Below are 26,036 nucleotides of genomic sequence, written 5' to 3'. Positions count from 1 at the left end.
ATATGTAACTAGAACAGAAGACCTAGTTTGAACTCTAAACTCAGGGAACAATATCTTGATCTGAAATTAAAATTGGGAGCGAATAGATTTGATCTGAGTTATGGTCAGAATGAAACATGCTTTTAGGCAGCATAATATAACAAGGAAAAGAAGTGCAGCAACATAAATATAAAGGAGTGGAGCAGCAGCACTGAATGACTTTGCTGTTGAATTGCTTTATTTGCAGATGAAAATGGTATATGTTGTCTATAAAAAGCCACAAGAATTATGAGGACAGATGGTGATGTCTATTATTATTTGCAAGTGCCTTCCCCAAACAGCCACCTTGGGTCCCAATTCTTAGTTTTGTGTCTCAAACTCCCTACCCACTACTGTCTTCAAAAATGCCTCAACTGTTTATCCACCAACACATTTCTTTTACACCGGAACAAATTTGAATTCAAATTTACTTGATAAAAAATAGGAAATTTACTAAGTATACTAATCTTTTAATCATCTCCGAAATCTTGCAAATATACTATCTTTTATAACATATAATCAATTAAATTGCAAAATTACTACCTTAGCCACCTACCCCCACTTAAACCAAACACCACACACCGCTGCCTTCAGCCACACAACTCCCACCAACTCCAACCAGCCTCCGATCACTGGCTCCAGCAGTGTCGTCGCCGTCGAGTGCCATCAACAACCCCCAATCGCTTTTACTACTACCGACCCTAACCAGGGCCGTCTGGGACTTTTTTGAGGCCATGTGCTAACTTTAAGAATGAGGCCCTTCCAAATGACAAAACAAAATTTTAATATATTTAAAATAACAAAATATCATAAACAAAATTAGACTACTACAACTGAAAAATTATTTGTTTTTTAGTAGTTAGACTTAAATATGTGTGTGGCCGTGTGAGATTTATTGCTTGTACAGTGTACTAGTTTGCCGGGAGAGAGAGGGAGTTTAGAATTGATTAGTGTTTAAATAAAATAATGATAAAAATTAAAGAGATATTAATATTATATTATATTTATCATGAATATACCAAAAGATAGAAAGAAGTAGTCATAAATTGGGGGCCCTAAATTTTCATGGGCCCTGTGCTGTTGCACTTGTTGTACTCCCTCAAAACCGGCCCTGACCCTAACAGTCCTGATTCTAACTTTTTTCATTTTTGCAATCACTCTTGATCTCACACTCCTGGCTTCCTCATCTCCATCTGAACATCTCTTCTCGGCATCTCTCCGTTGTTGTATACATCGAAACAGCCTGTTTTGCAACGATCGGCAGTGGCATTACACCACCACTCCACCCTCAGATTTACACAACCCACTCCATCACTAGTAGTCCCGACTCTGGTCACGTGACGATATCCAACCACCGCCACTTCTCTTCCCGAGCATCCATCTACATCTTCATCACTCCATTTCTTCTTCATCCTAATTGGTTGCTTTTAGTTCGTTTAATGGTTGCTTTTACTTAATTTCATAGTTGCTTTTAGTTGATTTCATTGTTGATTTGTAATATTAATACTGACCCCGCGGGGTACTCATTTTTCTGTCTTTTCAACCTGTTGCAACTTATTATGCAAATAAATATAATTTTCAAAAGATTTTTTCAAAGTTGCATTTCCGGTTCATATAGTTGTTAGCAATTGGAACATAGTATTTTTACAATTTGTTTTAAAAAATAACAATATTTTTGTAAAAATTCTTTTAAACTTGATTATATATGAAAAAAGTCCTAAAAATTATAAACACTTGTTAGTTTCTTAGAGATAAAGTATCAAAAATCTAATATCTAGATGATCGTATGCAATATTTTTCATCTGTATCAGCAGTATCCACAAAATGTATATTATATAAAGCGGACCATAAATCTAGTATTAGCGTTTGTAAAAATTGACGTTATTTACCTGCTGCATTTGGTATTGCACAGTGTTTAAAAAATCGCCGAGTCGGCCGAGTACTCATTCTGAGTATTCATTTTTAATCCCCCCTCGACACGAGTTCCGAGTAATCGGGTTCAAAACCGAATTATTAAAAAATTGATCAAAACTTGGTTCGACTCCAAGTACTCGAGATCAAATCCGAGTTTGACTTATCAATTTTTTTATTGTTTTGTTTGAAAATTATATCAAAAGAGACTAAACGTAAAATTATATATGTTTTGGTGTTTTTTTTGCAAAGTATTGACATTAATTAGAAAGTATATGTGATTTATCATAAAAATTTTGTGAATAATTATTATGTCAAAAACTATCAAACAAATAACTTTTATTTGACCTTCATTATTTCAAGTATGTTATTAAAATATTAATATTATTAGATAATTTTATTATCAATCAGTATATAACTATATATGAGAGAAAAATTTAATTTAAAAAAATACCCGATTAGTTATCCGATAACTCATTCCGAGTACTCTCCCGATTTCCGAATACTCTCCCAATTTCCGAATACTCATTTTTCCATAAGCAAACCGAGTTGGACCGAGTTCCGATTTTTACCACCTTGGTATTGCAAAGTCGCATCCATGTTCATTGTAAGTCCTTTGGTGGACCCGTGAACGTGAGGTTTGGTTGTGCTCACAGGTCACAGCTTCTTCTTCTGTTCACTGACTTTATCCAGACAATCAATTTATTAACATTCAAGTCACTTTCGTTAAACACCACGTCCCAATCTTTTTATGCTAATTTAGTTTTATGCTAATCGTAACATAATTTTTACTCAGATCTCCGCACAATATTTCTCATTTTTAATTTTCACAAAATAACAATAAACTATAAAAATAAATCATATGAGATAAAAGTAAAATAGTTGGTGAATTTGCGGCAGTAGAATTATTTTTATGATTCCTCCATCCCATCTAATTCTGTACAATTTATTCAACTGCTCGTCAGTGCTCTTTTAAAATATAATTCTACATAATTTTAGAAAAAAAGAATTCCGAATAAGAATTTATCTTATTTTTTAATCTAAAAAAAATACTCCCTCCGTCCCACCTATTTCTTTACACTTTCCTTTTTGGGTGTTCCATCCAATTCTTTACATTTCAAAACTCACCAAAAATAATTAATGGGTCCCAACACTTCTCTACTTTTCTTTCCTTTTCACACTATTTTTACTTCACTGTCTTCTTTTTATACATTAAAAATCAATAGATCCCATCACTTCACCCACTTTTCTTTCTTTTTTCCACTCCTTTATACATATTTCTTAAACTCCGTGCCCAACCCATTTGATAAGAAATGAGAGAGACGGAGGGAGTAATATATTAAAATAAATTACACAACTACACTTTACGGTCGCATTCTCTTCAAATATATATCCAAAAATATAGCGGAGGGAGTAACTTGTGAGAGTGAGAGAAGAAAAACGGCGGCAGAAGAAAAAGGAGGGAAAAAGAATTAGCAGTAATTGTGATCTCCGTAAGAAGAAGATTCCATTTTCGAACTTTCCATCTCTCCTGACCGTTCTGTTGTGTTCCTACTTTAACTGTTGGCATTGTTGCAGTATATTTAACAATTCCATTATTGCTTACATCTCTCTCCCTCCTCTCTCTCTCTCTCTCCTCATCATCATAAATCTCGATTTTTAATCATCAATTCACAAATCAAATTTTAAACCACCACCATGTCCATGTCCATGTTCATCATCATGTGATCTTCTGTGCATCTTTTCTGCAAATATACATACACATATTACATATACATATACATATACCCCCAAGAACTCAACTTTCTCCTGTTTTTTTCCACCCCCATTATTATCTTCCACACTTGTTCTTCTCAACCAAACCCCACCTGCCCTCTCCTCTCTTTTTTCCCATCTCACCAATTTTAGCCTTGTATATTTTTGCATATCATCTTCATCTGTGTTTGAGTATGGCTTATCAGGCAGGTCCTAGTTCAGGATCCAGTTCCAGCTCAGGGTTTCAGTACTTGAATTCTCCTTTTGGGGATACCACTCTCACCAAGGTCTTTGTGGGAGGCCTTGCTTGGGAGACCAAGAGTGAGACTATGCGCAATTACTTCGAGCAGTTTGGGGAAATTCTTGAGGCTGTTGTTATCAATGATAAGAATACTGGGAGATCCAAGGGCTATGGTTTTGTAAGCCCTCCTTTTACTCTTGTTTCTTTCACTTTTTAGCATCATCTTTAAATTAGACTCTAGTAGTGAGCATATAACTTATGTAAATAGTGTTGGATAGTGCAGATCATAGATCATATCTTTTTAGGGTATTTTACAGTTGCTTGAGATGTTAGGAGTACAAGTAATCGATTGATGTACTATTGAATTATGTTATGAGATTCGGTTTTTATGTAATGCGTTTTACTTATGGTGTTATATTTGCTTACTTGTTGCTTATGGTAGAAGCTAATAGTTGACTGAATTGAGGGTTTAGGTGACTTTCCGGGACCCTGAATCTGCTAAGAGAGCGTGCGTTGATCCGAGTCCAGTTATTGACAGTAGACGAGCAAACTGTAATTTGGCTTCACTTGGACGACCTCGGCCTGCTCTTCCTATTGGTACGAAGCATATAACTAATTTTGTGTAAAGTTCACATGCATTTCTCGCCTGTCCATGTATTCAAAAAGTGCTTGGCGTTGTTTAAATTTCTATCTTTGATTAATAATCGTGCAATCTGTGTGGCTAATTTTCTTTATATAAACACGGGCTCTGTAGGTTTGTTTTATAATAACATGCTCTGTCGCGTAGTTTCTTGTATCAAGGTTACTATATTGCTTCTGCAGTGACATTCTTGAGTCTGTGCACTGTGCGTGATGAGATGATTATAAGCTAATGTTGGACTGGGCCTAAGACTAACTTTAATTGGTACACCTCAGCCCACATACCAAGTCTTATCCGAGTACAGCACTCAAACTGATTTTTTGTTGGTACTGAACAAACTTAGATGAGAGTAGAGTCAGAACTTGAAACCAAAAAAGGTTATTTTATTCTGGTAGTGTTTCTTTGCAATACATATATAGAGAGTTATGCATCTTACACACTGGGTTTCTAGTTTGAGCATGATAGGATTACCTGTTTATTCTCAATAAGGGTGGTGGTTCATGGATATTATCTATTTTACAGTGGTCTATAGTGAAAAGCAAAAAATGTAATTGTGTCTTTTCTTGTAGAGTCTGTTTTTGTACAAGTCAGCTGACTGTTTATATAGCTAAATTTAAAAGTTATAATTGTTCTAAAATTAATGTGGATGTTAATTTACAAATGATCTATGTTTTAAGTAATGCTTTATCCAGTCGTAGGACGCTATAGATCACCATCACCTTACTCTGGAGGTATGCCAGCTTCTCGTGGAGCATATGTTGGAAATTTTGGCTACCAACAACCATATTCCTATAGCCTTCAGCAAGGGTACACATATCCACAATATGGGTGAGTAAGATACTACTTATGCCGGTCAGTACCACATTAATCTATTAAGTGTACTGTCTGTTTTGTTGATAGCTTTCTCCTTTAAAACTTGTTCAGTACAGAGTAATACATATATATTCCTGCTTGTATGGGGTTGTAGTTTGAGAACTTGCAATTTTTGAGTTTATGCTTGTGGCCCTACTGGCTATTTAGCTTCACATAGTTTGTAGTTGGTTAACAACATTTTTGTTCATGATTGTGAATGAACCATTACCAATTTGATGGAAAAGCAAGGTGTGCATGTTTAGCTCCACCCCGTGATATATTTTGCTTTGGCAATATAATGGTAATAGCTTTTATCACTCTACAAATAAGAATATGATATAGCGCCATGGGGAAATTTAATGATTTTAGTCATATGACTCATAATCAATCAAAAGAGGTGCTCGGATGCTTCTATGTTGGAAGATACATAATCTTGTTGTAAGTTGTAGAAGATATATTTAAAGATTTAAAAATAATGAGTTGATTGATTGACAATGTTATAGATTTCAATTGCCTGCTACTCACAGGAAGACCTATATTTTCTTGGTGCATATGGTTGAGGAACATGCACTGAATCTGAGACAGAATTCATTGAACTTGTATATAGCTAACAAAAGTTTTCGAGTCCCTGTTGATTACGTGGAGTCTGATGCTTGCTTGGAATTTATAACAATAGTATCTTGTATCACTCACCAAAAAACAATATGATACAGCGCCATGGGAAATTTAACGATCTTATTCATACGACTCATACTCAATCAACAGGGGAGCTTGCATGAATCTATGTTGGAAGATACATAATGTGTTTGGAAGTTGTACAGAATATATTTAAAGATCCAAAATATTGGATTGATTTTCTGATGATTTCTTTTGCATGCTACTCGCTAAACGACCTATATTTTCTTGTTGGGTATAGTTGAGGAACATGCACCGACTTTGAGACAGAAAGTATTGGAATTTTATATAGCTAACAAAAGTTTATTACTCCCCTGTTAATTACATAGTTTGATGCTTGCCTGGAATCTTTCCTGAATTGGAAGTTGCCTGCGTTGATGACGAGAGTCAAAGGCATAGCCCTGATCAGCATATGGTTAAGGGAGAACCGGTCCTTTTGGGGGGGGGGGGGGGGGGGGGTCAGTTCCAGTTTCTACTTTATAAATGTTATTTCGTGAATGAATAACCCTAAGATTGAATTTTAAAATATATTTGCCATTAGATCAAAGTATATTACACTAGTCCTCGTATTTGGTTTAATTTTTTGTTATTGCGTGATCTGAGCTGGACCTTGTGGCCACTGTGGTATAATCCAGTGGAGACCTTTAGGATACTCTTGTGGGTTGCACCCAGCAAAATAAATACTCTCATGGAACTGTATAGTCAAGCTTGTATATTTTAGTATTACTTTTTCAGAAAATGGGATCTACTTGATTTGGATATTATTGTATGAAAAAATTAAGCTGGAAACCTGAGTGATTATATTTGCTAATATTTTCAGTTATGCGACATATGGTTCAGAGTACGTCTATCCACAGGTCAGTAGTACTCCAGGTTACAGCCTCAAAATTTGTTTAACTTCTCCCTCAACTAAAGATTTTCTGTTCATATAATGCTTAACGTATGTATAACGCATCTATATTGCCTGGTGGTAGGGTGTTTACAATCCTTATGCTGGTCAGCAGTACCTTCAAATGTATGGGGTACCTGGAACAGTTAATGCAGCTATGTATCCGTACCTTGTTGGTCAAAATGTTACTGGTGGCCATGGTTATTCAACAATGCAGGGTTATGCATTGCCTGGTAACCAAATTGTGCAGTTAGGTGGACCCACTGTCAATTCAATCACAACATCATCTATTCAAACATTTCAAGGTCCTGTGAGCAGTTTTCTTTCCTAGATTTATTTGTCTTTTTCAAATTGGGAATTTCACAATGTAGTCTGAATGAGAGTATTAATTTATTGAGAGATGAACTGAGAATGATAGTGTTGGAAGTATATTTCGATAATCAATTTTTGATGTTGATATTCTTCTGGCAATATTAGGTGTGGTTTCGCCTGTTCCAGCACGACCACAGATAATTATTCCTGTTCATTCGCCTCAATACATACAAAGTGGCAGTTCGGACCAAAATGCTGGTTGAGGGGATCCTAAGGTAAGAGGTCTCAGTTACATGCAGGGTCCAAATAGATTGATCTATATAATCTTTTAAGCTTTTGATGATGTGAGCTTATATATATGCTAGCTTGTTTACTTTTATTGTTAAGATAAATTATCTTAGAATGATATGTGTTTTTAAATTATAATAGATTTTTAAATAAATAATAAATGTGTCTGGGTTAACATGATTTTATTGGTTGTGTTATTTAACATGTTAGATAAGTTCTTAACAGTGAAGCTCATCAAAAAAACTAATTAATGGCCCGAAGAGATATGTTTCGGTGCGAATGTTTAAATATGTTTTAATTATAATAAAGAAAGACATTAGAACATGTTATAAATTAAGGAGGCTCGTAAAGCCAAATACCAGCCGACCAAACTTCTAATGTTTTGGTTTTTAATATTATAGTTATATGGCCTATATATGTGTGTGTGTGTATCTTTTTTATTATTGCATAAATATATGTGTATCATGATCAGATAATTTAAAAGTATTCATTGCATACCTATTTCATGACATGCAATAAATATTTAATATCTACTTGAAGCTTATGTCATTGTTAAGTAGTTGTATCAAACTCTTGTCCTTTTATTGAGAACAAATACTATTATATTGTATTTTTTGTTGTTGGCAATGTTAGAAACCTGAACATTTAGGCAGCGTTCACTTGGATGGAATGGAATGAGGGAAAATGGAATGAAATTTGTACTCTCAATTGATTAAAGAATATATTTTTCATTCCTTCAATCATTTCATTTTAAACTACTTGAACTAAAAATCTAACCCACATGCTTTGGAAGGAATGATCATTCTACTTCTTCGTCATGTTTCCCTACGATCTTCATCATAGAAAATTTAGACTTACTCATGCTTAATCACTATTTTCTCATACTTCTTCTTTTTCCATGAAACTTCTTTATAATTTTCCTTTCCATTCCATTCTTTTCTCATTCCATTCCATCAACGTGAACGCAACCTAAGCATTCAAAAATAAGTAATAGATTTTAGGGTTTTTTTTATAAATACCCAAGTTGTAATTTTTTTTTCAAAGGTGCAACCAAATATGCAACTGTTAGCAACCTGAAAAGCAACTGCTTTCAACCAGCGTTGCAACCCGATATGCAACTCTGACTGTATTTTTGAAAATAATTTTGGAACAAGGGTACTTTTGCCAATTTTCCTAGATTATAATTATTTGGCGAGATTTGAACCTAGACCTTTAGCAATACTTCGGATAAGATATTGGCTCAGTATATGCTATGATATAATTCCTAAGAAAAGACTGACTGGAATGACGTTTGCAGGTTTCATTGGATTGCAGCAGGACCAAGAGCAACAGTACTTCCGCTTAAGTGGCAGACTTAAATTCTTGCCTTGCAAACTATTCAATTTGTATTCTAGAGGTAGTTGTTCTATATCAGGCTCGCTCTTAAAATAATATATGATCAGGCAGCATGATCTTACGAGGCTTGGGGTCCATTTAAAGTTAAGAATCATGCTTATAGCATTATGGTTTATTATTATATTTCAACTAAAGACTGCTTATTATTATATGCAGGTCATATGTTTCATGGTCACGTAGAAATCATGTCTTGCTCCCAATGGTGGGGGAAGGAACATGAAAATGGCCACTGCTCTTCCGTCAAGTTGAGTATCTGAACCCTCATATTCTGCCAGTGGTATGGATGACTGGTAGACTTTCACAGATTAATGGTCAGTGGATGCTAGAATAGGTTTCTGGCACCTTTGTCAGTACAGAGAATAAGCTAGAATCAACATATGATTCTCGTATGATCTTCACCTAGCATTTGGGTGTATAGATTGTTCTGGTCTTCCCATACTCCTTGGTGGATATAATGGTTGGAAACAGTAATTGTTAGGAACTCATTCTGCAGTCGGAAGTTCAATGTTTGCATTCAGAGCCTAAACAAGGCATGTTAAAGGTCAAGACTGAATATTGAATTTCGGTCTATTTTGTGTACTGAATCTTTGGTTTGGTTGGTTGTGAACTATATGTGAGGGACAACTGTAGGTATTGTCATTGTTTCATTCTATGTACATGGGAACCTTGTAATTAAATTGAACATTTTTAGTCTCGGTATGAAATTGAACTTTGTGTCTTGGTAGTCTTGTAGAAATGAGAATCAGCAATGCAAAATTGCTCCCTCCCAAATTAACACTCACACCATTGCCATCCAAAATTAAATATACTCTACTTATATATATACGGTAACGGTCCTTGACATACGCCCAGTTTGTTTGCCAAAAGCAGCTTCTTCTGCTTCTGGTTTCTGCTTTTCTTAACCCGTTTGTATAAAGAAGTAAAAGCACTTTTAAGAAGCTGAGAATCCTAACTTCTCTCTCACAGCTTCTGCTTTTTTTCCAAACACTTTATTCACTTTTTTACTTCTCACTTCTGCTCCACTTCTCTAGTTTAAGCAATAAGTCATTTTTTTTAATATTGCCCAAACGGCCCCATAGTATATTGTTAAGCAAGAAGTCATTTTTTTTAATCTTGCCCAAACGGCCCCATAGTATATTGTTAAATAGTATATACTGTTTTTTGGTTGTTAAGATAAATATCCGGCGGTGAAGGTTATAACAAAATTATAATACATACAATAGCGCTTTTTCCGCAGCAGAATTACACATGCAAAAAATTTCATAAATGTATTATATTTTGTAATTATTTTTGAACACACATAACTATGCAAAAAATTATTTATTTAAATTTAAATCTTTAAAATCTATTTAAAAATATAGGATACCTTAATAGTTCTAAGATTCTATTTTAAGGATGAGTTCTTTTTTGAGCGTGAGCACTATTGCATCTTTCTTAATTATTATGTATTAAATAATCAAAATATAATAAAAATATAATCGATAAATTAAATGATTGTAAACAATTAAATTAGCATGTTTCACGTGTATACTGTAGTAAATGAAACATGTGAAGCAGGTTTCATATTCCAACTTTTAAAAAAAAAAAAATCAATCATCACATTTTTTATAAATAATTAATTTCTAATTTTTATTCAATTTTATTTTTTAAAATATTCGAATTAAGCCCAAACAAAACCCAAAAAAACTCGACGAACTAGATATGAATCTTCATATTAAATATTCATTCCCAAAACCGAACGACCGATGATATGATCTGTATCTCAGAAACCCGACCTACTGCCGTTCCTAAATTTATGATCTTGTTTTGATAGTTCCTAATTTTATTTATTTTCCTAAATATTTCTAATCTTGATTTAGTTATGTTCTATTTTCAGGTGATATTTGATGGAAATGAGAGATTTTAGTATTTACGTATTTAGAAATTCTCATTTAACATGTTTTTTTGAGAAAAAAATTTGTATTAAAATATTTGTCACTCTCTCTTCAAGATATTTTTTAAATATTTTTATTTGAATATCTTTTGATATATACACACAACTCAATTTATCAATACAATTATTAGTAATGAGAAAAAAATTAAATACTATACCAATATTTTTTTAAATATATAATTTCTTCAAACTAAAATGGCCTATAAACTCTGTTTTAAAAATTGGTGATTAATCACGATTAGTCACCGATTAATCTCTGTTCCGTAACTCGCCGAACTGATATATCTTTGATTAATCAATGATTAATCTGATTAATCCCCGATCAATTCAATTAATCACCGATTAATCCATTCAATTAATCACCGATTAATCCATGTTTCGTGACTTCACCGTCCGCTTTTTACAACACTGCCGGTAAATAAAAATAAATACGATACAACAGTACAGGTTGAGGGAGAGGGACAGGAAAGACAATCAAAACAGACCTGACATGTATGATGTATCTAATCGGATAAACATAAATTATTTGTGAGCTGAGTCTTGTTTTTATCTATTCAACTGCCCCCACATGCCCACTTAACACACATACACACACATGACGTTATCATTAATTTTGAATTTCAAATTAAAAAGGTAAGTAAACATTAATACGTATAAATCACGTACACATAACTCAAATATATACAAAAATAATAATCTTTTTTCTTCAACGCCCCTTTTTCACAAACCCTAAATTATTTAATTATCTTCCATCCCTTTCATTTCTCTGCTGCCTTCTCTCTTATTTCCCCCTATTTATCTGTAAGTATTTCTGCAATTTTCTTATTTTCTTTTCGGGTAATTTTCTTTACTGTAAAAAATCCCAATTTCAATTTTTTATTCTTTATTTTAAATTTTCTTTCAGGTTTGAGCTCAATTTTCATCAGTTTCTTAGCTCGATTTGCTCAAAATTTTGAAAATTACTAGTCAATTATCAATCTTTTTATGGATTTTAGTTGAAAATTCATATGTATATTACTATGTATTTAGGCGAGTTCAAAATCAAATCTTTAAGAACTTGGGAGTGTTAAAAATGAAATCTTTGAGTTGAATTTGAAATTTGTATGTATGTGTGTAAATGGGTTTGAATTTAAGTAGAAGAAAGTGGTTGAAGATGAAATCTTTAAGTTGTTTACTGAAGCTCATGCTAGTTAGTGAACAGTATGTTTTGGTTTAATTTACAGGAGTAATTTGTGGAATTGTATAGGGGCAAATCGGGAATTTTAGAGGATATGTCTGGATCTGAAACCGGAGCAGTAATGCCGCCGCCGTTCACTCTCGGCGGCGTTCACAATTCTCCGCCGCCGCCGCAAAGTATGCATCTTTCGTACACCCCTGAGGGTACGGCATTGTACAAGCCAGTATCAAGCTCACCTCCTGCTGCTCAGTACCATCAGCAGCAAGAGAGTTCTGTTGCGGCGGTGCCGGTTAATGTGGTGGCGGCACCGCAGCAGCAGAGTGTGAGTGCGAGTGTGAATGCGGGTGCGGGGGAGTTGGTTAAGAAGAAAAGAGGAAGGCCAAGAAAGTATGGGCCTGATGGATCAATGGCATTGACTCTGACATCTCCACCGTCTGGTGGGCCCCTGGCATCTCAGCTTCAGTCTCCGCAACCGCAGCATGTTGTGAATTCCCCGATAGGAGGGTCTGCGTCGGGCTCTGAACCCAAGAAGGGTAGGGGAAGGCCACTTGGTTCAAGCAAAAAGCACCAAATGAAAGCCTTGGGTAATATTTATATATGTGATATGTGCTATTGTTTTTATGTATGTTGATTATATGGTTTGAAATTTCAATAATAGAAGAATCTCGAATTTTATTATATGGGAATAGAGATGCTTGTTTGGCACGTGGGGTCCTGGGGGAATATGAAATGTTATATGTATGTTGGTACTGGTTGATGAATTGTTTAAGAAAACCATATGTATTAGTTTTTCATGTTTTGTGATGTTCTTGTGGTATGGGTTTCTGCTTTTTATAGTTATTTGCCTTCGGTTGCCAAATGGTTAAGGTGGTCAAGCTGATAGGATTATCAAGTATGCTAAATAAGAATAATGTGTTTCTTTTGAGGTTTATTATATATCTTATATTGAATGAAAGGGATTTCATATATTTATGAGTGGTGGAATAATGTGTTATATATTAGAGTATTAGAGATTTGTAAAGGTAGGGAATATGGCTTGATGGGCATATGGGCATGCACTGCTGAAACTTTGGATCTGCTCCCTCTGAATCTGGAATCTTTTGGTGTGATATTACATGTATGTCCTTTATGTTGTGATGGTTCTAGATGAGTAGATGTCTGTGTTTAGACAGTCATGTGTATTTGCTTATGTATCTGTTATTTTTCTAAATTCAGAGTCTGTCTTTTTATGGCTGGTCTCAGAAGTAAAAGTTTTTGCACTGGGCTTGGAAATTCTGACTACTTCGGGACATGCAAAATTGCCTTTTTTATTGAATTTTTTGTGTGTGAGCCTTTTTACTGAGGTGGAGAATATTTGTTATTATCTCTGATATATTTTGAACCTTGAGTTTGTTATTATTACTTGTAATTTGAATTGATAATTGAAAATATTATAAAAAACATTACACTGTTGTTTCCTTTAAAATTGTTTAGATCTGCATTTTCATCCTCATAATATTGGAATCTGGAAATTTGTCTGTACTAGCTTTTTTTCCTGTACATGTCTGCCAAATAGCATTATTATGATATTCACTTCTGTTCAACTTTTTTAGAGACTCTTCCTCCACTTGTGTATGCAGCTATGTACAGAGCTTGGTATTAGCTGCAACTAATTTTTTTTCTTCTAAATTTGGAACAGATTATAACTTTGCAGTGTCAGCAGGAATAGGATTCACACCACATATTATTGATGTGAAGGCCGGAGAGGTTATTATTTACATTTGCTAATTTGATTATTAAAAAAGTCCTTGTGTTTATCTTTGCGCTTATTTTGAATTATGAACTGTACTTTCCATATCAGTTTCATTATATACCGTGCTTGCATTTGCTTAAGATATAAGACAATATGTTTGGTTTCACTTGTAGCTCTTCTAATAACTTCTTCCCTTATCTGAAATAACAAATAATCTTCAAAACTTGATGAATTGTGATGCAGGTGTTATACAGAACCATTTATAGATTAAATAAAACTAATATTTACATAAAATGTATTCTGTCAATTTTATTTGGAGAACTCAACCTTATGTAATAATATCAATCAATGTCAGATTTATAGTTTAACTATATTTGGATTGTTATCGTGACAAGTGAAACCAAACATGTTGTTTTTATATTTTAATCTGTTTTGTATTTGAAAATCTTCCTGTTTTCTGATCTTTAATGCATGAATTAATGGGTGATGTAACCAAGTAATTCTGACAAACACTATTCCAAAGTTTCTGTCAATTTCCCTGTCCTGAATTGCTTTGAGCAGAGGTAATACACTAATATATGAAACTGCATGATAACAAATTATCATACAATCGGTTTGAAGTACAAACAAAATCTTTTATTACCCAATACCAACTTCAGTTATTTTGTAAGCTTGATTTTTCATATTTTAATCGTGTATGGATTATGTCTCAAGCTAAAATCCTTTTTTTATGATAAATATTGCATCTCTGATCAATAATAGAGAGACAAGTATTTTCGCAATCTTTGGCCAAACCTTATTCGTGGTCAGTCTGAGTAGCCTATGAATAATTAGGTGCTCATATTGTCAAACAGTACATCTGCCAAAGCAATATAGCTGAAATTTATCATCTGCAATTTCAGGATGTGTCGTCGAAAATAATGGCATTTTCCCAAAATGGTCCAAGGGCTGTATGTATTTTATCTGCAAATGGTGCCATATCGAATGTAACTCTACATCAGGCTGCAACTTCTGGCGGAACTGCAACATATGAGGTTTGTATCGATCTATGCAATTACACCTTAATCTGATTTATTTTCAATCTTGTTTTTTCCTATTAGCAGATTAATGTGTAGCAATCCGTAGAACACGTGATATATTTTTATGCAAAGAGAACCAGCAAACATAGCTTAGATAAGAAGAAAAAGAACCAATGCATATTTTGATGCTAAAAGATTAAAATTGTTAATAATTCTTGTCACCTGTCATGGCTGATGATTATTTACCTCCAACGTTGTTGTTAATAATGCTGTTCTTGATTACTTCAGCAATTCAATTAGTTTCTGTCCAGATTATGAGGATGCTATCTTTGTTCGTGCAGGGACGTTTTGATATTTTGTCCCTTTCCGGTTCATTTCTGTTATCGGAGGTAGGTGGTCAGCGCAGCAGGACAGGTGGACTAAGTGTGTCCTTGTCTGGTCCAGATGGGCGAGTTTTAGGTGGTTGTGTGGCTGGTCTTCTCATAGCTGCATCTCCTGTCCAGGTCTACATGCTTTTCTCATAAATGTTTTCATGACTACTTCAAATTTTGTGTGTATTGACTTGTCCACTGTCTTGTGTTATCTGCAAAGATAAAATGACTGATCCCAGTGGTTCTGATATCTCTGAAATCTTCTCCTTTGTTGCCTTTGTATGGCTATACTTGTGATTGTGATGAACCTGGTTGGATGGTTCTTCAAGTACATATATGCTATGTTACCCGGACTCGGCTAAAAGTGTCCAACATGGATACGTGTCTGAGTGTCGGACTCGGCAATAATTTGAAAATTTTACATGTTTTTGGCCTAAAGTAAGTGTCGGAGTGTCCATACCCATGTCCGAGTGTCGAGTGTCCGACACGGGTACTCGAGACAAAATGAAGAGTCCGGGTAACATAGCATATATGAAATCTTTTTCTTCGTCGATTTACCTGCATGAGGTTGTTTATAAATAAATAATTGAAAAATCAAATCCTTACGTTGGCCCTTGGTCCATTTGCTAATTAACATCAATATTTAACAAATTCCATCAGTATGTAGTAATATAAAATGTTCATTACTTTTCATTTTCACTAATATACATTATTTATTTATTTGGTCATTGTATCATCATGCATGATTGTCTAACAACACATTAAGATATGCAAAACCTTTGAGGAGTTCTAGATCAAATTTAGAAGTTCGATTTTCCATTTGTGTGATCACTATTATATTATCTGGTCATGAAAATTTTAATGTTAATGATACATTGATTCAAAATTTGATCTAAAACCTCCAAATGAATCGCAGGTGATAGTTGGCAGTTTTGTTGTGGATGGACAGAAGGGATCCAAGGCAACTAAGCAAAGTGAGCCTGTATCTGCTGCAGCAAAGCTCATTCCAGGCAGTGGTGCCATTGGTCCTAGCAGCCCACAATCACGCGGAACTCTAAGTGAATCGTCCGGGGGGCCTGGCAGCCCTCTCAACCAGAGTACAGGAGCATTGAACAACAACTTTCAAGGAATGTCAAGCATGCCCTGGAAGTGATCTTTCTGTCGAATTATACCTGATTAGGCATGGACTCTCTAATATTAGCAGATTGGTTTAGACTGTTAGATGTTTGTAATGTAAGCTCTCTATGTTGTCGTAGTTGTGCAAAAATAAAGGACTGCAGTCGATGGCTCTAGCCCAACTGGTGATTCGGGATGATATGAACCAAATAGTGACACCTCAGCCCTTGACTTAATTTCTTTTTAGGATCCATGTCTGTTACTGTTAGATGATCATAAGTCACATTATGTAGTTCTGTTTTTAGGTGTTTGTGTTGTAACTTCCCCGTTATGGTTATGTTTTCATTCTTTGATCCTTGCATGTCTGTTTGTCGTATCCCAACCCAACTGCTGTACTTCTATAGTTCTATTCTGTCCCGATTCTAGGTAGTATTTTAAGAGTCCCAAACTTTAATTTTTGTACATTTATCACCATCTCTTTTCGTCTGCAGATGTCATGAGATTATTTGATATATTATTAATTTTCTTTTTCCGTTGTTATCGATCATAAGATTCAAATAATCTGTTTTTGGGCCTGGCTCCTTCCGTTGCTTTGTGTTATGTCTTTGTCTTAAATCTCATATTTATTTTTTTGGTTTCACTAACATTTTTAGTCTTTGGTCTCATAGCCTTCGAAGACGCATAGGCCTTCCTTGTCACTGCATTTTGATAATATTAAAAAACATTACATCAATTATACCCCATTAATATGTATGATATGTAAAATGCGGAGTGACGGGAGTGGTTTCAATATGAACATATACTACTATATTGTCATAAGATGTGAAAGTGGTTTCAATATAAGGATACTATATTGTCAATGTATTGAATACATGAACGCTGATCCCAGTAGCAGTAAGATGTGAAAGTGATTTTAATATACAAATACAATGTTGTTAGTAAATACATTGTTGTTGGTCTTTAGCAATCGTATGTTAGTAATCAGTATGTTAGTAATCAGTATACTGCATATCATTTCTCCTCCTTTAAGATGAGCTTGTCGACGACTGCGATAAGAAGTTGAATCTGCACCGTTCAATACTTTTTTAAATATTGGGAAGGCTCCATTCGAATCTACATAGAAAGCTAGGTCATTTGTACATTACATTTCGAAATAATGAGGTCTTCAACACTTCAATTTTGATCCGTGCAATCTTTTCGCTGATAATTAAGCTTTTGCAATCATTTTTGTAATGGAATTCTGAGTCGTTTTGTTTTTGAATGCTTATCGATAACTAACTTATGTGTTATCAGATTTTTTATATATTTTTTAAAATGATTGTGCTTCCAATACTTTTTAAGCGCTCGACATAAAAAATACGTCCCTTCAGCACTTAAAAACTATTAAAACGTATAGCATACAACGCTTAAGAGCCGTTGGACGAGCCAACACCAACTTATAATCCTGACCGTTTCTTGCCATATCCAACGACTACATCAAACAAATCAAATAATAAAGTTGTTATCGTTTTATCCTCGTAAACGCTAATAACTTGGAAATACATAAAATAAAGTTAAATAAATATTTAAAGTCTGTTTATCTATTTATGTTTATATGTGATTAATAATTAACAAATAAATTTTGAAATCATCGTAAATATATTTTTGAAAAAGTACCGGATATTTAAGGTTTATTTATTTCTGTTTGTATATATCAAAAATATTAATTAACGAATTCCGAAATTATAATAAAATGTATTGTGGAGAAAGTACTTTAGCCTTTGTTTATTATAATGTCTTGTAGTTAAAGTGACTTAACATGATAACTGTTCGGCTTAAATTATTATTTTTAAAAATGTATATTATAAGTAAATTATGGGTTACTAAAATTTTAATAATAAAAAATAAATTAAAAAAATTATTTATTTGTAAAATCCTGTGATTTTATTTATTTATTTAAATATTTCTATTTAATTAGTATTGTTATTATGAGTTAGATATTAGATTTAGATTGTTTATATTTATATATTTAAATTTTAGTATTAATTGGAAGTTTCTAGAATTTATTTTCGTGTTAGTTATTTTGAATAATAAAGTAGAGAAGATTCTTTATTGATGGAAAGAAGTGTGGAATTATTTTCGAAAATTGAAATCTTTTTTAGAAGACCTTATATTTGGAAATTGGTTTATGAGGTGGAGAAAATTGTGACCCAAGTTTGGAAATTACTATTTGCAATTTGGTTTTATGTGCTATATAAGAATCCCTCTAGAATCCGAATAAGTCGTACAGTACTTTACGTGGACGGGTATGTTTTCTTTTCTCTTCGATCTTTGCAAGTATATGTTGATTTGAGATATTGATTTCTTGTTTCTTGTCATGTGTATTTGATGTGAATATATCTTGTTTGCCTATTTGTTTATGCTGAAATTCGTACATAGCAATTTCTGTGAATCAGTTGGGTTGGTAAAATCGTAGTAAATTGAAAATTGATCGGATTTTGTTGATTCTGGACATTCTGAAAAGCTCCTTTCGTTATCTACAACTTTTGTCTCAGGACTTATTTCGAAATTAGCAGTGTATCTATGCTAAAAATCACATTCTTTGTTACCCTTCTGTTCTTAGTCGCGAAACTTTTTCCCATGTTCAAAAATTCGCTATAAATTGATCGTATGTCAAAAATTTACTCATGATACCAATCTGAAAAGCTTGAGATATATTCTTTCGTTATCAGTCATACCCATTTGTTTTTTAAATTTATCTAATTGTCTAAACTGACTTACAAAGATTCAGGGCTGTTTATACCTTTCTGCTGAGTTGTTCCGTGTTTAAAAATTTGTATTTCCCTCGTTATTTGTCATAAAATTGTGATCTTTACCAATTCTGAAACCTCGGAGAATGCTCTTTAAGTGTTTAGTTATAGTCTAATTGATATCAGTTTGTTTGCTTTGTGAAAATCTGCTTTGAATGTAAACTGCTCCTGAGTAAAATTCTGCTCTGTTACTTGAACTTCTAAAATTCATAACTAATTCGTTATCTGTCGGTTTATTATGAATCTGGACATTTTGGAATCCTTGTTGAATGTACTTTAATTCTACAGTTGACTATTTTCTCATATTCAGAAGTTATCTTTGGTTAATATTGAGATTTGTAACAGCATGCATGTTATTTATCTTATTCGATAAATGAAAATGTGTTAATTGTTATTATTTGTTAAAGTTTGATTTTGTTAAGACTTGTTACGTGACTTGCTCTTTATTGTTTAAGATGTACTATAAGTTAATTATGTTTTGTTTATTAATTAAATGTATAGGCTTTGTTCGTGTTATTAATTTCGGATTTTAAGTGTCGGCTTTGAGGTAAGTACCTTTTGACTTACTTTTATTTTCGAAAGGATATTTTGATTTCGCAAATTTCTGATTTTTGTATAAGATATAAGAATTTTGTTTCGAAATTTATAAGATATAAGATATGAGAATCTTTGAAGACCCAGTCTCTACGTTTCGAACCCGTTCGTAATTTACGCTATAGTTCCGGAACTAGCCTTAGATACCCTTAGTAGGCGCACAAGTGTGCAACTTCAGATACCTATTAAGGGCGCGTGATTATTGAACTTTAGATACCGGTCACTGGGTAAGTGTGGCAAAAGAATAAGAATAAGATCCCGGTCACTGGGAAAGTGTGGCCGTAGAGCAAGACTGTGGTATTGATAAGATTTTTGTTTCTGATCTGTTTTAAATTATGTTTGCTTTTAAAATATAAACTGTGGGTTGGATTTGCTTTTACAAGTGTTTTAAAATTATTATTGTTTTGAGGAACAATGTTTTATAAAAATACCCACTGATTTCGAGATTAATTGTTGGTCAAATTGTTACTTGCTGAGCTGTGTAGCTCATCCCCTTTTACAGTTTTTCAGGTTTGATTTAAAAGCGAGTTGATGTGCATTGAAATTGGAGTTCGATGATATGAGATTTCGGATAAGTTTGACACGTGGATTTATAGATTTTAGCTGCGCCTTTGTAATAGTCATCTTTGTAATAGAATTTTAGATTAATAAATTCATTGTAATTTAGTTTTGGATTTAGTTTTAATATTCCGAAAAGTCGGGATGTTACATTATTTGATTGAAATTACTTTTTATTAGATAAATTGTAAAATAAAATAAGTAAATAGAGTGATACATTCTACTGACTTTCGATTGAGAATTATTTCTGATCCTGATCCGACTTTTAAATAAATAAATAAAATTTTAATTTAAAATTGAAAATGGTAAAGTCTGTGACATAAAAGGCCGGACACAACAAAAACATACTACCTCTGTCCCATTTTATGTGAACGGGTTTGACTTTCACGGAGATTAAGAAAAAGATAGTAAATGTAGTTGAAAAGTGGGTAAAGTGGTGGGACCTATCAATATTTAATAATAGATTTGAGATAGTGGAGAAAAGTAGTGGGTGTAATAGTGTTTATTTAATAATAAGAGAGTATAAAATATAGAGTTAGTGGGTGTAATAGTGAAAAGTAGTGTTCAAAAATAGTAAGTATTGTAGGTTCATTCTTTTTGGGACGTCCTAAAAAGGAAATGAGGTCACATAAAATGGGACGGAGGGAGTACGTAGTTTGTTCAAAGGATAAATATTTAATCATTTATGTTTATCATGATGGGCCGACCATGAAATTTATACAGGAGTATGAATTTCCTTAAAATATTTATTTTATAATTAAAATTTAGAAATTTATCAGTGTGTCTTAGGGCTGTAATAACCAACCTAATCACACGAAATAGGAAACATAAACAAGAGCTTTGCGGCAAATTTGTTGGGTTTAGACAGAAGCTTCACTCCTCTTTCAATCTGTAAGAAACATTCTTTATTCTTACAAATTTTTAATATATGTTCATATTCATGTATGTTGTACTTAGATTGTTGCTGTGTTCATTCGAAATCAGTTTAATACATGTGGTTGTGATTGATACTGTTTGTGTTTTGACATTTTGATTTGACAAATTTTGTGATCAAGGGTATAATGAGTTAAAGATGTTCTAGTTGGATTTTTATTTGTTAATTTATAGATCTTTATAGTAAAATATTGTATAGCTATTTTTGTATTTAAGCTTAGATGTGGAATGTTGACTTCAGATGCTTCATGCTTGTGCAATATTGGTAGAGATGGGGTAGTCATTTTTTGCAATCTGGACCATACTTTTAATTTGTTTAAATTTAGGCGGTAACCGCTAACGGCGTTAAACAATGCCTTAACGGTGTTAGGTGACAATGTTAGTGGCTAGTGGCACTAAACGACGACGTTTATGATCTGTTCAGCGGATAAAAATGTTGAGGGATGACAGCATTCTTGACCGTGAAATGATGTGCGTATCGCGCCGTACTCGCCGGTGAACTTTTAGTGTAGTCACCTTTTGCACCCTTACGGTTTTGATGGCATGTCGGATACGACTGTTATGTGGCTTCCCCACGGGCCACGGATACCCTGTTACGCCAGTATTATGTAATAATATTAGTCAGTATCCTCCTACAGGTGTTAGTTGGTAGTCATGGCAATCAATGAATCTATTGGTCATTGGTGCCAACGGAGCTGGGATTACTTGTTACCATGCGTAAAACTAGCAATGCTATAATGGCACTATCATTTAATTACACAGGAATTTAACATCGTAATATTATTGTACAACTTACCGTGAGGCATAAACTATTAAAAAAGCATGATTCTGAATACATAGTTCAACCATAGCGAGTGAGTCACATGAGCAGAAGTTTTTTTGAACGAGCTGTGTAGTTTTTATTTTGCTCTACAAGTATAAGTTGCTTTGTCTTTTGTCATGGACCTTGAGAACTGTCAAGTTGACATTATGAGAGGATTAACAAGTGAGTTCAATGATTTTTAGATAGATTATGTAGAACTGGTAAATTATAACATTCTGTTGAATAAAGATATGTATATATATCTGTTGGAAGGATCGGCTGTTGTAACACTCTCCTTCCCATCAGACATAGCATTCTTTCTCTGTCTAGTCAACGGACTACTCTGATACACATTGTCACGACGGCTAATGATTTGTGTCAAAGCCTTAACTCTGGAAAACCAGCCAAGATGGGGAAAGAAAAGGTATTTTACAAGGGTGCATTGATAATCTGTGAAATGATTCGTTGCATTATAGCCTAGAATAGATACCCCTTCTTCTGTTAGAAACAAGAGGTTAAGGGTTTGGCTTCAATGGAGGCGTGTGCAAGCATTTGAATTTCTTGTGATTGACCATATCCATGAAAAATCTGCTGAATGACGCATCGGTCTGAAGCTATCTACACTATATTGTATACATAGAGCAATAAAAACATTGTGCCCCTTGTCTTCAATTTAAAGTTGCAGTTGCTAGATATTCCTAGTGATCTACAGAACACCATATTGGTACCTGATAGTCTGATACATGGTATGCCGTGTCCCATCTGCCTCTAATTGCTCTTACTTGCCCAGGGAACTACATATTGTTACTATCGCCTAGTCGTATGCTTTACATGGCATATTTGTCACTAAGCGAATAAATAGCAACATTATATTTGTTCTTTTAAAACATAAACAACCCTAAGTGTATCGCCACCCCAATTAATGTCCCTGTTTAGTATACCCCTTTGTAAATTACATATTTAGACTATTGACCACATAATCGTAGCTATAATGTGTAGCCCAGAATACCGCATATTGGGCAACTACTAAGCTGCATCAGAAGTTGCCATAAGTTACCGAATGGTTTCCATCTTAACTATGCGGTTTGTCCTTAAATATATCATATTGGTTCAACTTATGAATTGTTTATTATATATTGTTTCTTGTCCAGTTTCAAAGTTGTAGAATCATTACACAGTGGTTCTTTCGTTTGCTTTTTGCTTATTGTTATTTGACTGATGTGACTTTCATGTTACATTATTACTTCTCATTATCTGATATAGAGTTATGGAATCATGTGTGGTTGTTAACCTTGATATAAGTTTTAGAAGCACGTGTGATAGTGAAAATCGTTTCTCCTTTTCTGCAAAATTATGAAATCATGACGTTTAGTTTATTTATTTATTTATTTATTTGGGTTTCCTTCATGATAAGGGCGATCTTAAAGATCTACTTTTATATTGTAGTAAACGATTTACCAAGTCACTTGATATATGCTGACTCGGTTTAAAATGACAGGATTTACTGAGCCAATTTGAAATGGAGACTCTACCTTCTGAGCTTATATTATGGCAAAATAGTGGTGAGACAATGGCAGCTAAAGATGCAAACAGGAATGTCTACTTTCCAGGAAACAGTAGCTTTTTGGCACAATTCAACTCGAATGAAAGACCTAGCTATGATACGATGCAGTTATCTTTACTTCCAACGACTTCCAATTGGAGCAGGCCTTGCATGATGCCACTTTTGTCCATTCCCAATGTTGACGAAGGTAGTTCAAAGGCTAATATAATCTTAATGGGAACAGCTAAAAATGGAGGAACTGGACCATCTGTTGGAGCTGTGGACATTGGTACTAGCAAGACTGCCTACTATTTCCGAGTTTCATTACCTGGAGTGAAGAAAGATCCTGGTATATCCTATACTCACCAGACTTCAATGTGTTGTTCCTGTAATGTTAGTATATAGATATGTTTATCTTTATAGTCTTCCACCTTCTAGCATATAATATTGTCAAAAGGCTTGATGCTAGACCGGGTAAGAACAGTCTTAAGCAAAAGTGCAAAACTGATGGCGATGCTCAATCTTTTCGAACAAAGAAGACTCCAATCTACAAGAAGGAAAAAAGTAGCTGCACTTTGCATTGTTCTGTGTACCCCACGAGTGCCACAACATCTTGTTCACGGAATTGATCTGACTGATGAATTGTATCATCAATATAATATACCTAGTTGTGTGGGGAGATGTTTCACAATTAATGTTATGCTCTTACGATGCTGTATTAGATATGAGCTAACCCGTGATAATCACCATTACCACCTAATCTTTGAGTATATATTATTACAACATTTTAGTTTAAATACGTTGTAGACCCGCATAAAAGCGAGTCGGCAGTCACAAATGTTTTAACCAATTTCTTATTGATTATTTCTTTTCTTTTTTGTTAATAATTTTACTAATTGATATGTGCGCGCAATTCTAGCTTAAGCTTAGTTCCATCGTGGAATTGATGTCCCAATATTGGAACTGGTTTTTATACTATAATCATATTTAATAAATAATGAGATGTCAAATTCTGTAAAATTTGTAATATTTGCCTTCTTATATATCGATCAACCTGTTTAAATATAATAGACAGGAGAATTATACATATAGGTGACATAAGGATTGAATTATGCTTTCTAGTTCTAACAAGTAGAATGTATATAGGCAGTTGGATTAAGTTTATCGATATATACAGATAAATTTTGGTCTGATTATATGCAATCATTGAATTCAAAAAATGCTTATACAAAGTTACTAAACTCTAATATAACTAGTCCCGTGAGGGAAGATAGTGTTTTTGCGCTGAATATCTCGATGCATCATAATCCGTTTAATCCAGAATGCTGTTTACTTTTCCGAGATTGAACAGAACTTAGTCTATAGACAAACTAGTAAGGATCTTCAAATGGATTGGTTGGCTTCCACCGTATGTCCAATTTTAGACTTGCGATTTCAAGGAAAAAAAGTAGGTGTCAATGCTTGCATCTTGTTATAAGGGGTAACAGTATGTGACCTATGCCACCTAAAAATTTTCTTTAGGTAGCAAAAGTGGTATCAAATTCAGGATAGAACCTTTATCGTCGCCCAAAGGAATGCCTGAAATATTATAGTTTTACTCTTGTGTTTGTTTACTGCATTAGAATTCACTTACTGCACTACTTTTTTGTTCCCTTATTCTATGTACTTGCCACATCTATAACATCTGTTTAGACAGTATAGCTCTTACAGGCTACTTTATCCCAATTCTCGGCACAGACATCATTTGTTTCGACTTCCAAGTTCCAACAAGAATTAGCATCTTGTTATTTTTATAATTCCACGAATTGATACAACTTGTTGTTGCAGGTCAGTTCAGCTGTGAGATAGAACGTGATGGAAAGGTCCATGTTCGAGGTGTGACAACAACTGGTGAAAATTTTGTTTCAAGGCATACTCGAGTTTTTGAGATGAAAGTACAGCAACAGTGCCCACCTGGTCCATTTACATTGTCCTTCAGCCTACCAGGACCCGTCGATCCAAGGATGTTCTTTCCAAACTTCAGATCTGATGGCATCCTTGAGGCTGTTGCACTAAAATATGAGTAATATTCAGTGAAATAAATCGAAGTTCTGAATATGTAGGAGCTTTATCTTTGTATATACCTCTCCACGCCTTGGATTCATTGTGGTTTGTTATGTCTTAATGTTTGCATACTAGAATGTTGTAATTTGTACCAGGATCAGGGTGAGATTTTACTGGCTTAATGACCTTTTAGCCCTTAAAGTTTGGGTGGAAGTTCCGATGCCGCCTCAAAGTTTAAAAACGTACCTTTCGACTCTCAAAGTATCTTTGTCGTACCTTTTAGCCCTTATGGCGTATACTGGTATATAACGGGGTGGACAAAGTTGACATTTGACACGTGAGGGTTAAAAGAGGCATTAAACATTAAGGGTTAAAAGGAACATCTAATGTATATTAATGTATTCTTTAGGGGTTAAAAGGAATGAGATGTATACTTTAAGGGTTAAAAGG

At 34.0% G+C, this 26,036-nt stretch overlaps 3 protein-coding genes across 4 annotated transcripts; all 3 read left to right on the top strand.

Moving 5' to 3' along the window:
• Positions 1-3,539: 3,539 nt before the first annotated feature.
• On the top strand, positions 3,540-9,694 carry LOC108219792 (uncharacterized). The gene is made up of 8 exons (XM_017393311.2): positions 3,540-4,103; positions 4,399-4,522; positions 5,258-5,393; positions 6,913-6,949; positions 7,067-7,286; positions 7,459-7,568; positions 8,879-8,977; positions 9,133-9,694. Exons 1-6 carry the CDS (start codon positions 3,879-3,881, stop codon positions 7,554-7,556), a joined length of 840 nt encoding a protein of 279 aa, XP_017248800.1. The 5' UTR covers positions 3,540-3,878; the 3' UTR covers positions 7,557-7,568; positions 8,879-8,977; positions 9,133-9,694.
• A 1,879-nt stretch (positions 9,695-11,573) lies between these two features.
• On the top strand, positions 11,574-16,685 carry LOC108219725 (AT-hook motif nuclear-localized protein 10). 2 transcript variants are annotated; one of them, XM_017393228.2, is made up of 6 exons: positions 11,574-11,710; positions 12,156-12,670; positions 13,765-13,832; positions 14,721-14,852; positions 15,179-15,340; positions 16,125-16,685. In XM_017393228.2, exons 2-6 carry the CDS (start codon positions 12,181-12,183, stop codon positions 16,359-16,361), a joined length of 1,089 nt encoding a protein of 362 aa, XP_017248717.1. In that variant the 5' UTR covers positions 11,574-11,710; positions 12,156-12,180; the 3' UTR covers positions 16,362-16,685. The 2 variants fall into 2 exon arrangements, with proteins under 2 accessions (XP_017248717.1, XP_017248716.1); XM_017393227.2 differs by having other exon boundaries at positions 11,594-11,710; positions 12,133-12,670.
• A 4,297-nt stretch (positions 16,686-20,982) lies between these two features.
• On the top strand, positions 20,983-25,875 carry LOC108222361 (increased DNA methylation 3). The gene is made up of 3 exons (XM_017396281.2): positions 20,983-21,156; positions 23,499-23,892; positions 25,371-25,875. Exons 2-3 carry the CDS (start codon positions 23,520-23,522, stop codon positions 25,607-25,609), a joined length of 612 nt encoding a protein of 203 aa, XP_017251770.1. The 5' UTR covers positions 20,983-21,156; positions 23,499-23,519; the 3' UTR covers positions 25,610-25,875.
• Positions 25,876-26,036: the final 161 nt, after the last annotated feature.

Source organism: Daucus carota, chromosome 5 (genome assembly GCF_001625215.2).
Source record: "Daucus carota subsp. sativus chromosome 5, DH1 v3.0, whole genome shotgun sequence".
Lineage (NCBI taxonomy): Eukaryota > Viridiplantae > Streptophyta > Magnoliopsida > Apiales > Apiaceae > Daucus > Daucus carota.
This window is presented reverse-complemented; position numbering and strand designations above follow the sequence as displayed.

Bases quoted from the DNA above. Each gene is read 5' to 3' on its own strand.
- LOC108219792 (XM_017393311.2), top strand. From the start codon at position 3,879: ATGGCTTATCAGGCAGGTCCTAGTTCAGGATCCAGTTCCAGCTCAGGG. The intron at 4,104-4,398 runs GTAAGCCCTCCT...TTGAGGGTTTAG, and splicing joins GATCCAAGGGCTATGGTTTT to GTGACTTTCCGGGACCCTGA. The intron at 7,287-7,458 runs GTCCTGTGAGCA...TGGCAATATTAG, and splicing joins ATCTATTCAAACATTTCAAG to GTGTGGTTTCGCCTGTTCCA.
- LOC108222361 (XM_017396281.2), top strand. From the start codon at position 23,520: ATGGAGACTCTACCTTCTGAGCTTATATTATGGCAAAATAGTGGTGAG. The intron at 23,893-25,370 runs GTATATCCTATA...TTGTTGTTGCAG, and splicing joins TGGAGTGAAGAAAGATCCTG to GTCAGTTCAGCTGTGAGATA.
- LOC108219725 (XM_017393228.2), top strand. From the start codon at position 12,181: ATGTCTGGATCTGAAACCGGAGCAGTAATGCCGCCGCCGTTCACTCTC. The intron at 12,671-13,764 runs GTAATATTTATA...AATTTGGAACAG, and splicing joins GCACCAAATGAAAGCCTTGG to ATTATAACTTTGCAGTGTCA. The intron at 15,341-16,124 runs GTCTACATGCTT...AATGAATCGCAG, and splicing joins TAGCTGCATCTCCTGTCCAG to GTGATAGTTGGCAGTTTTGT.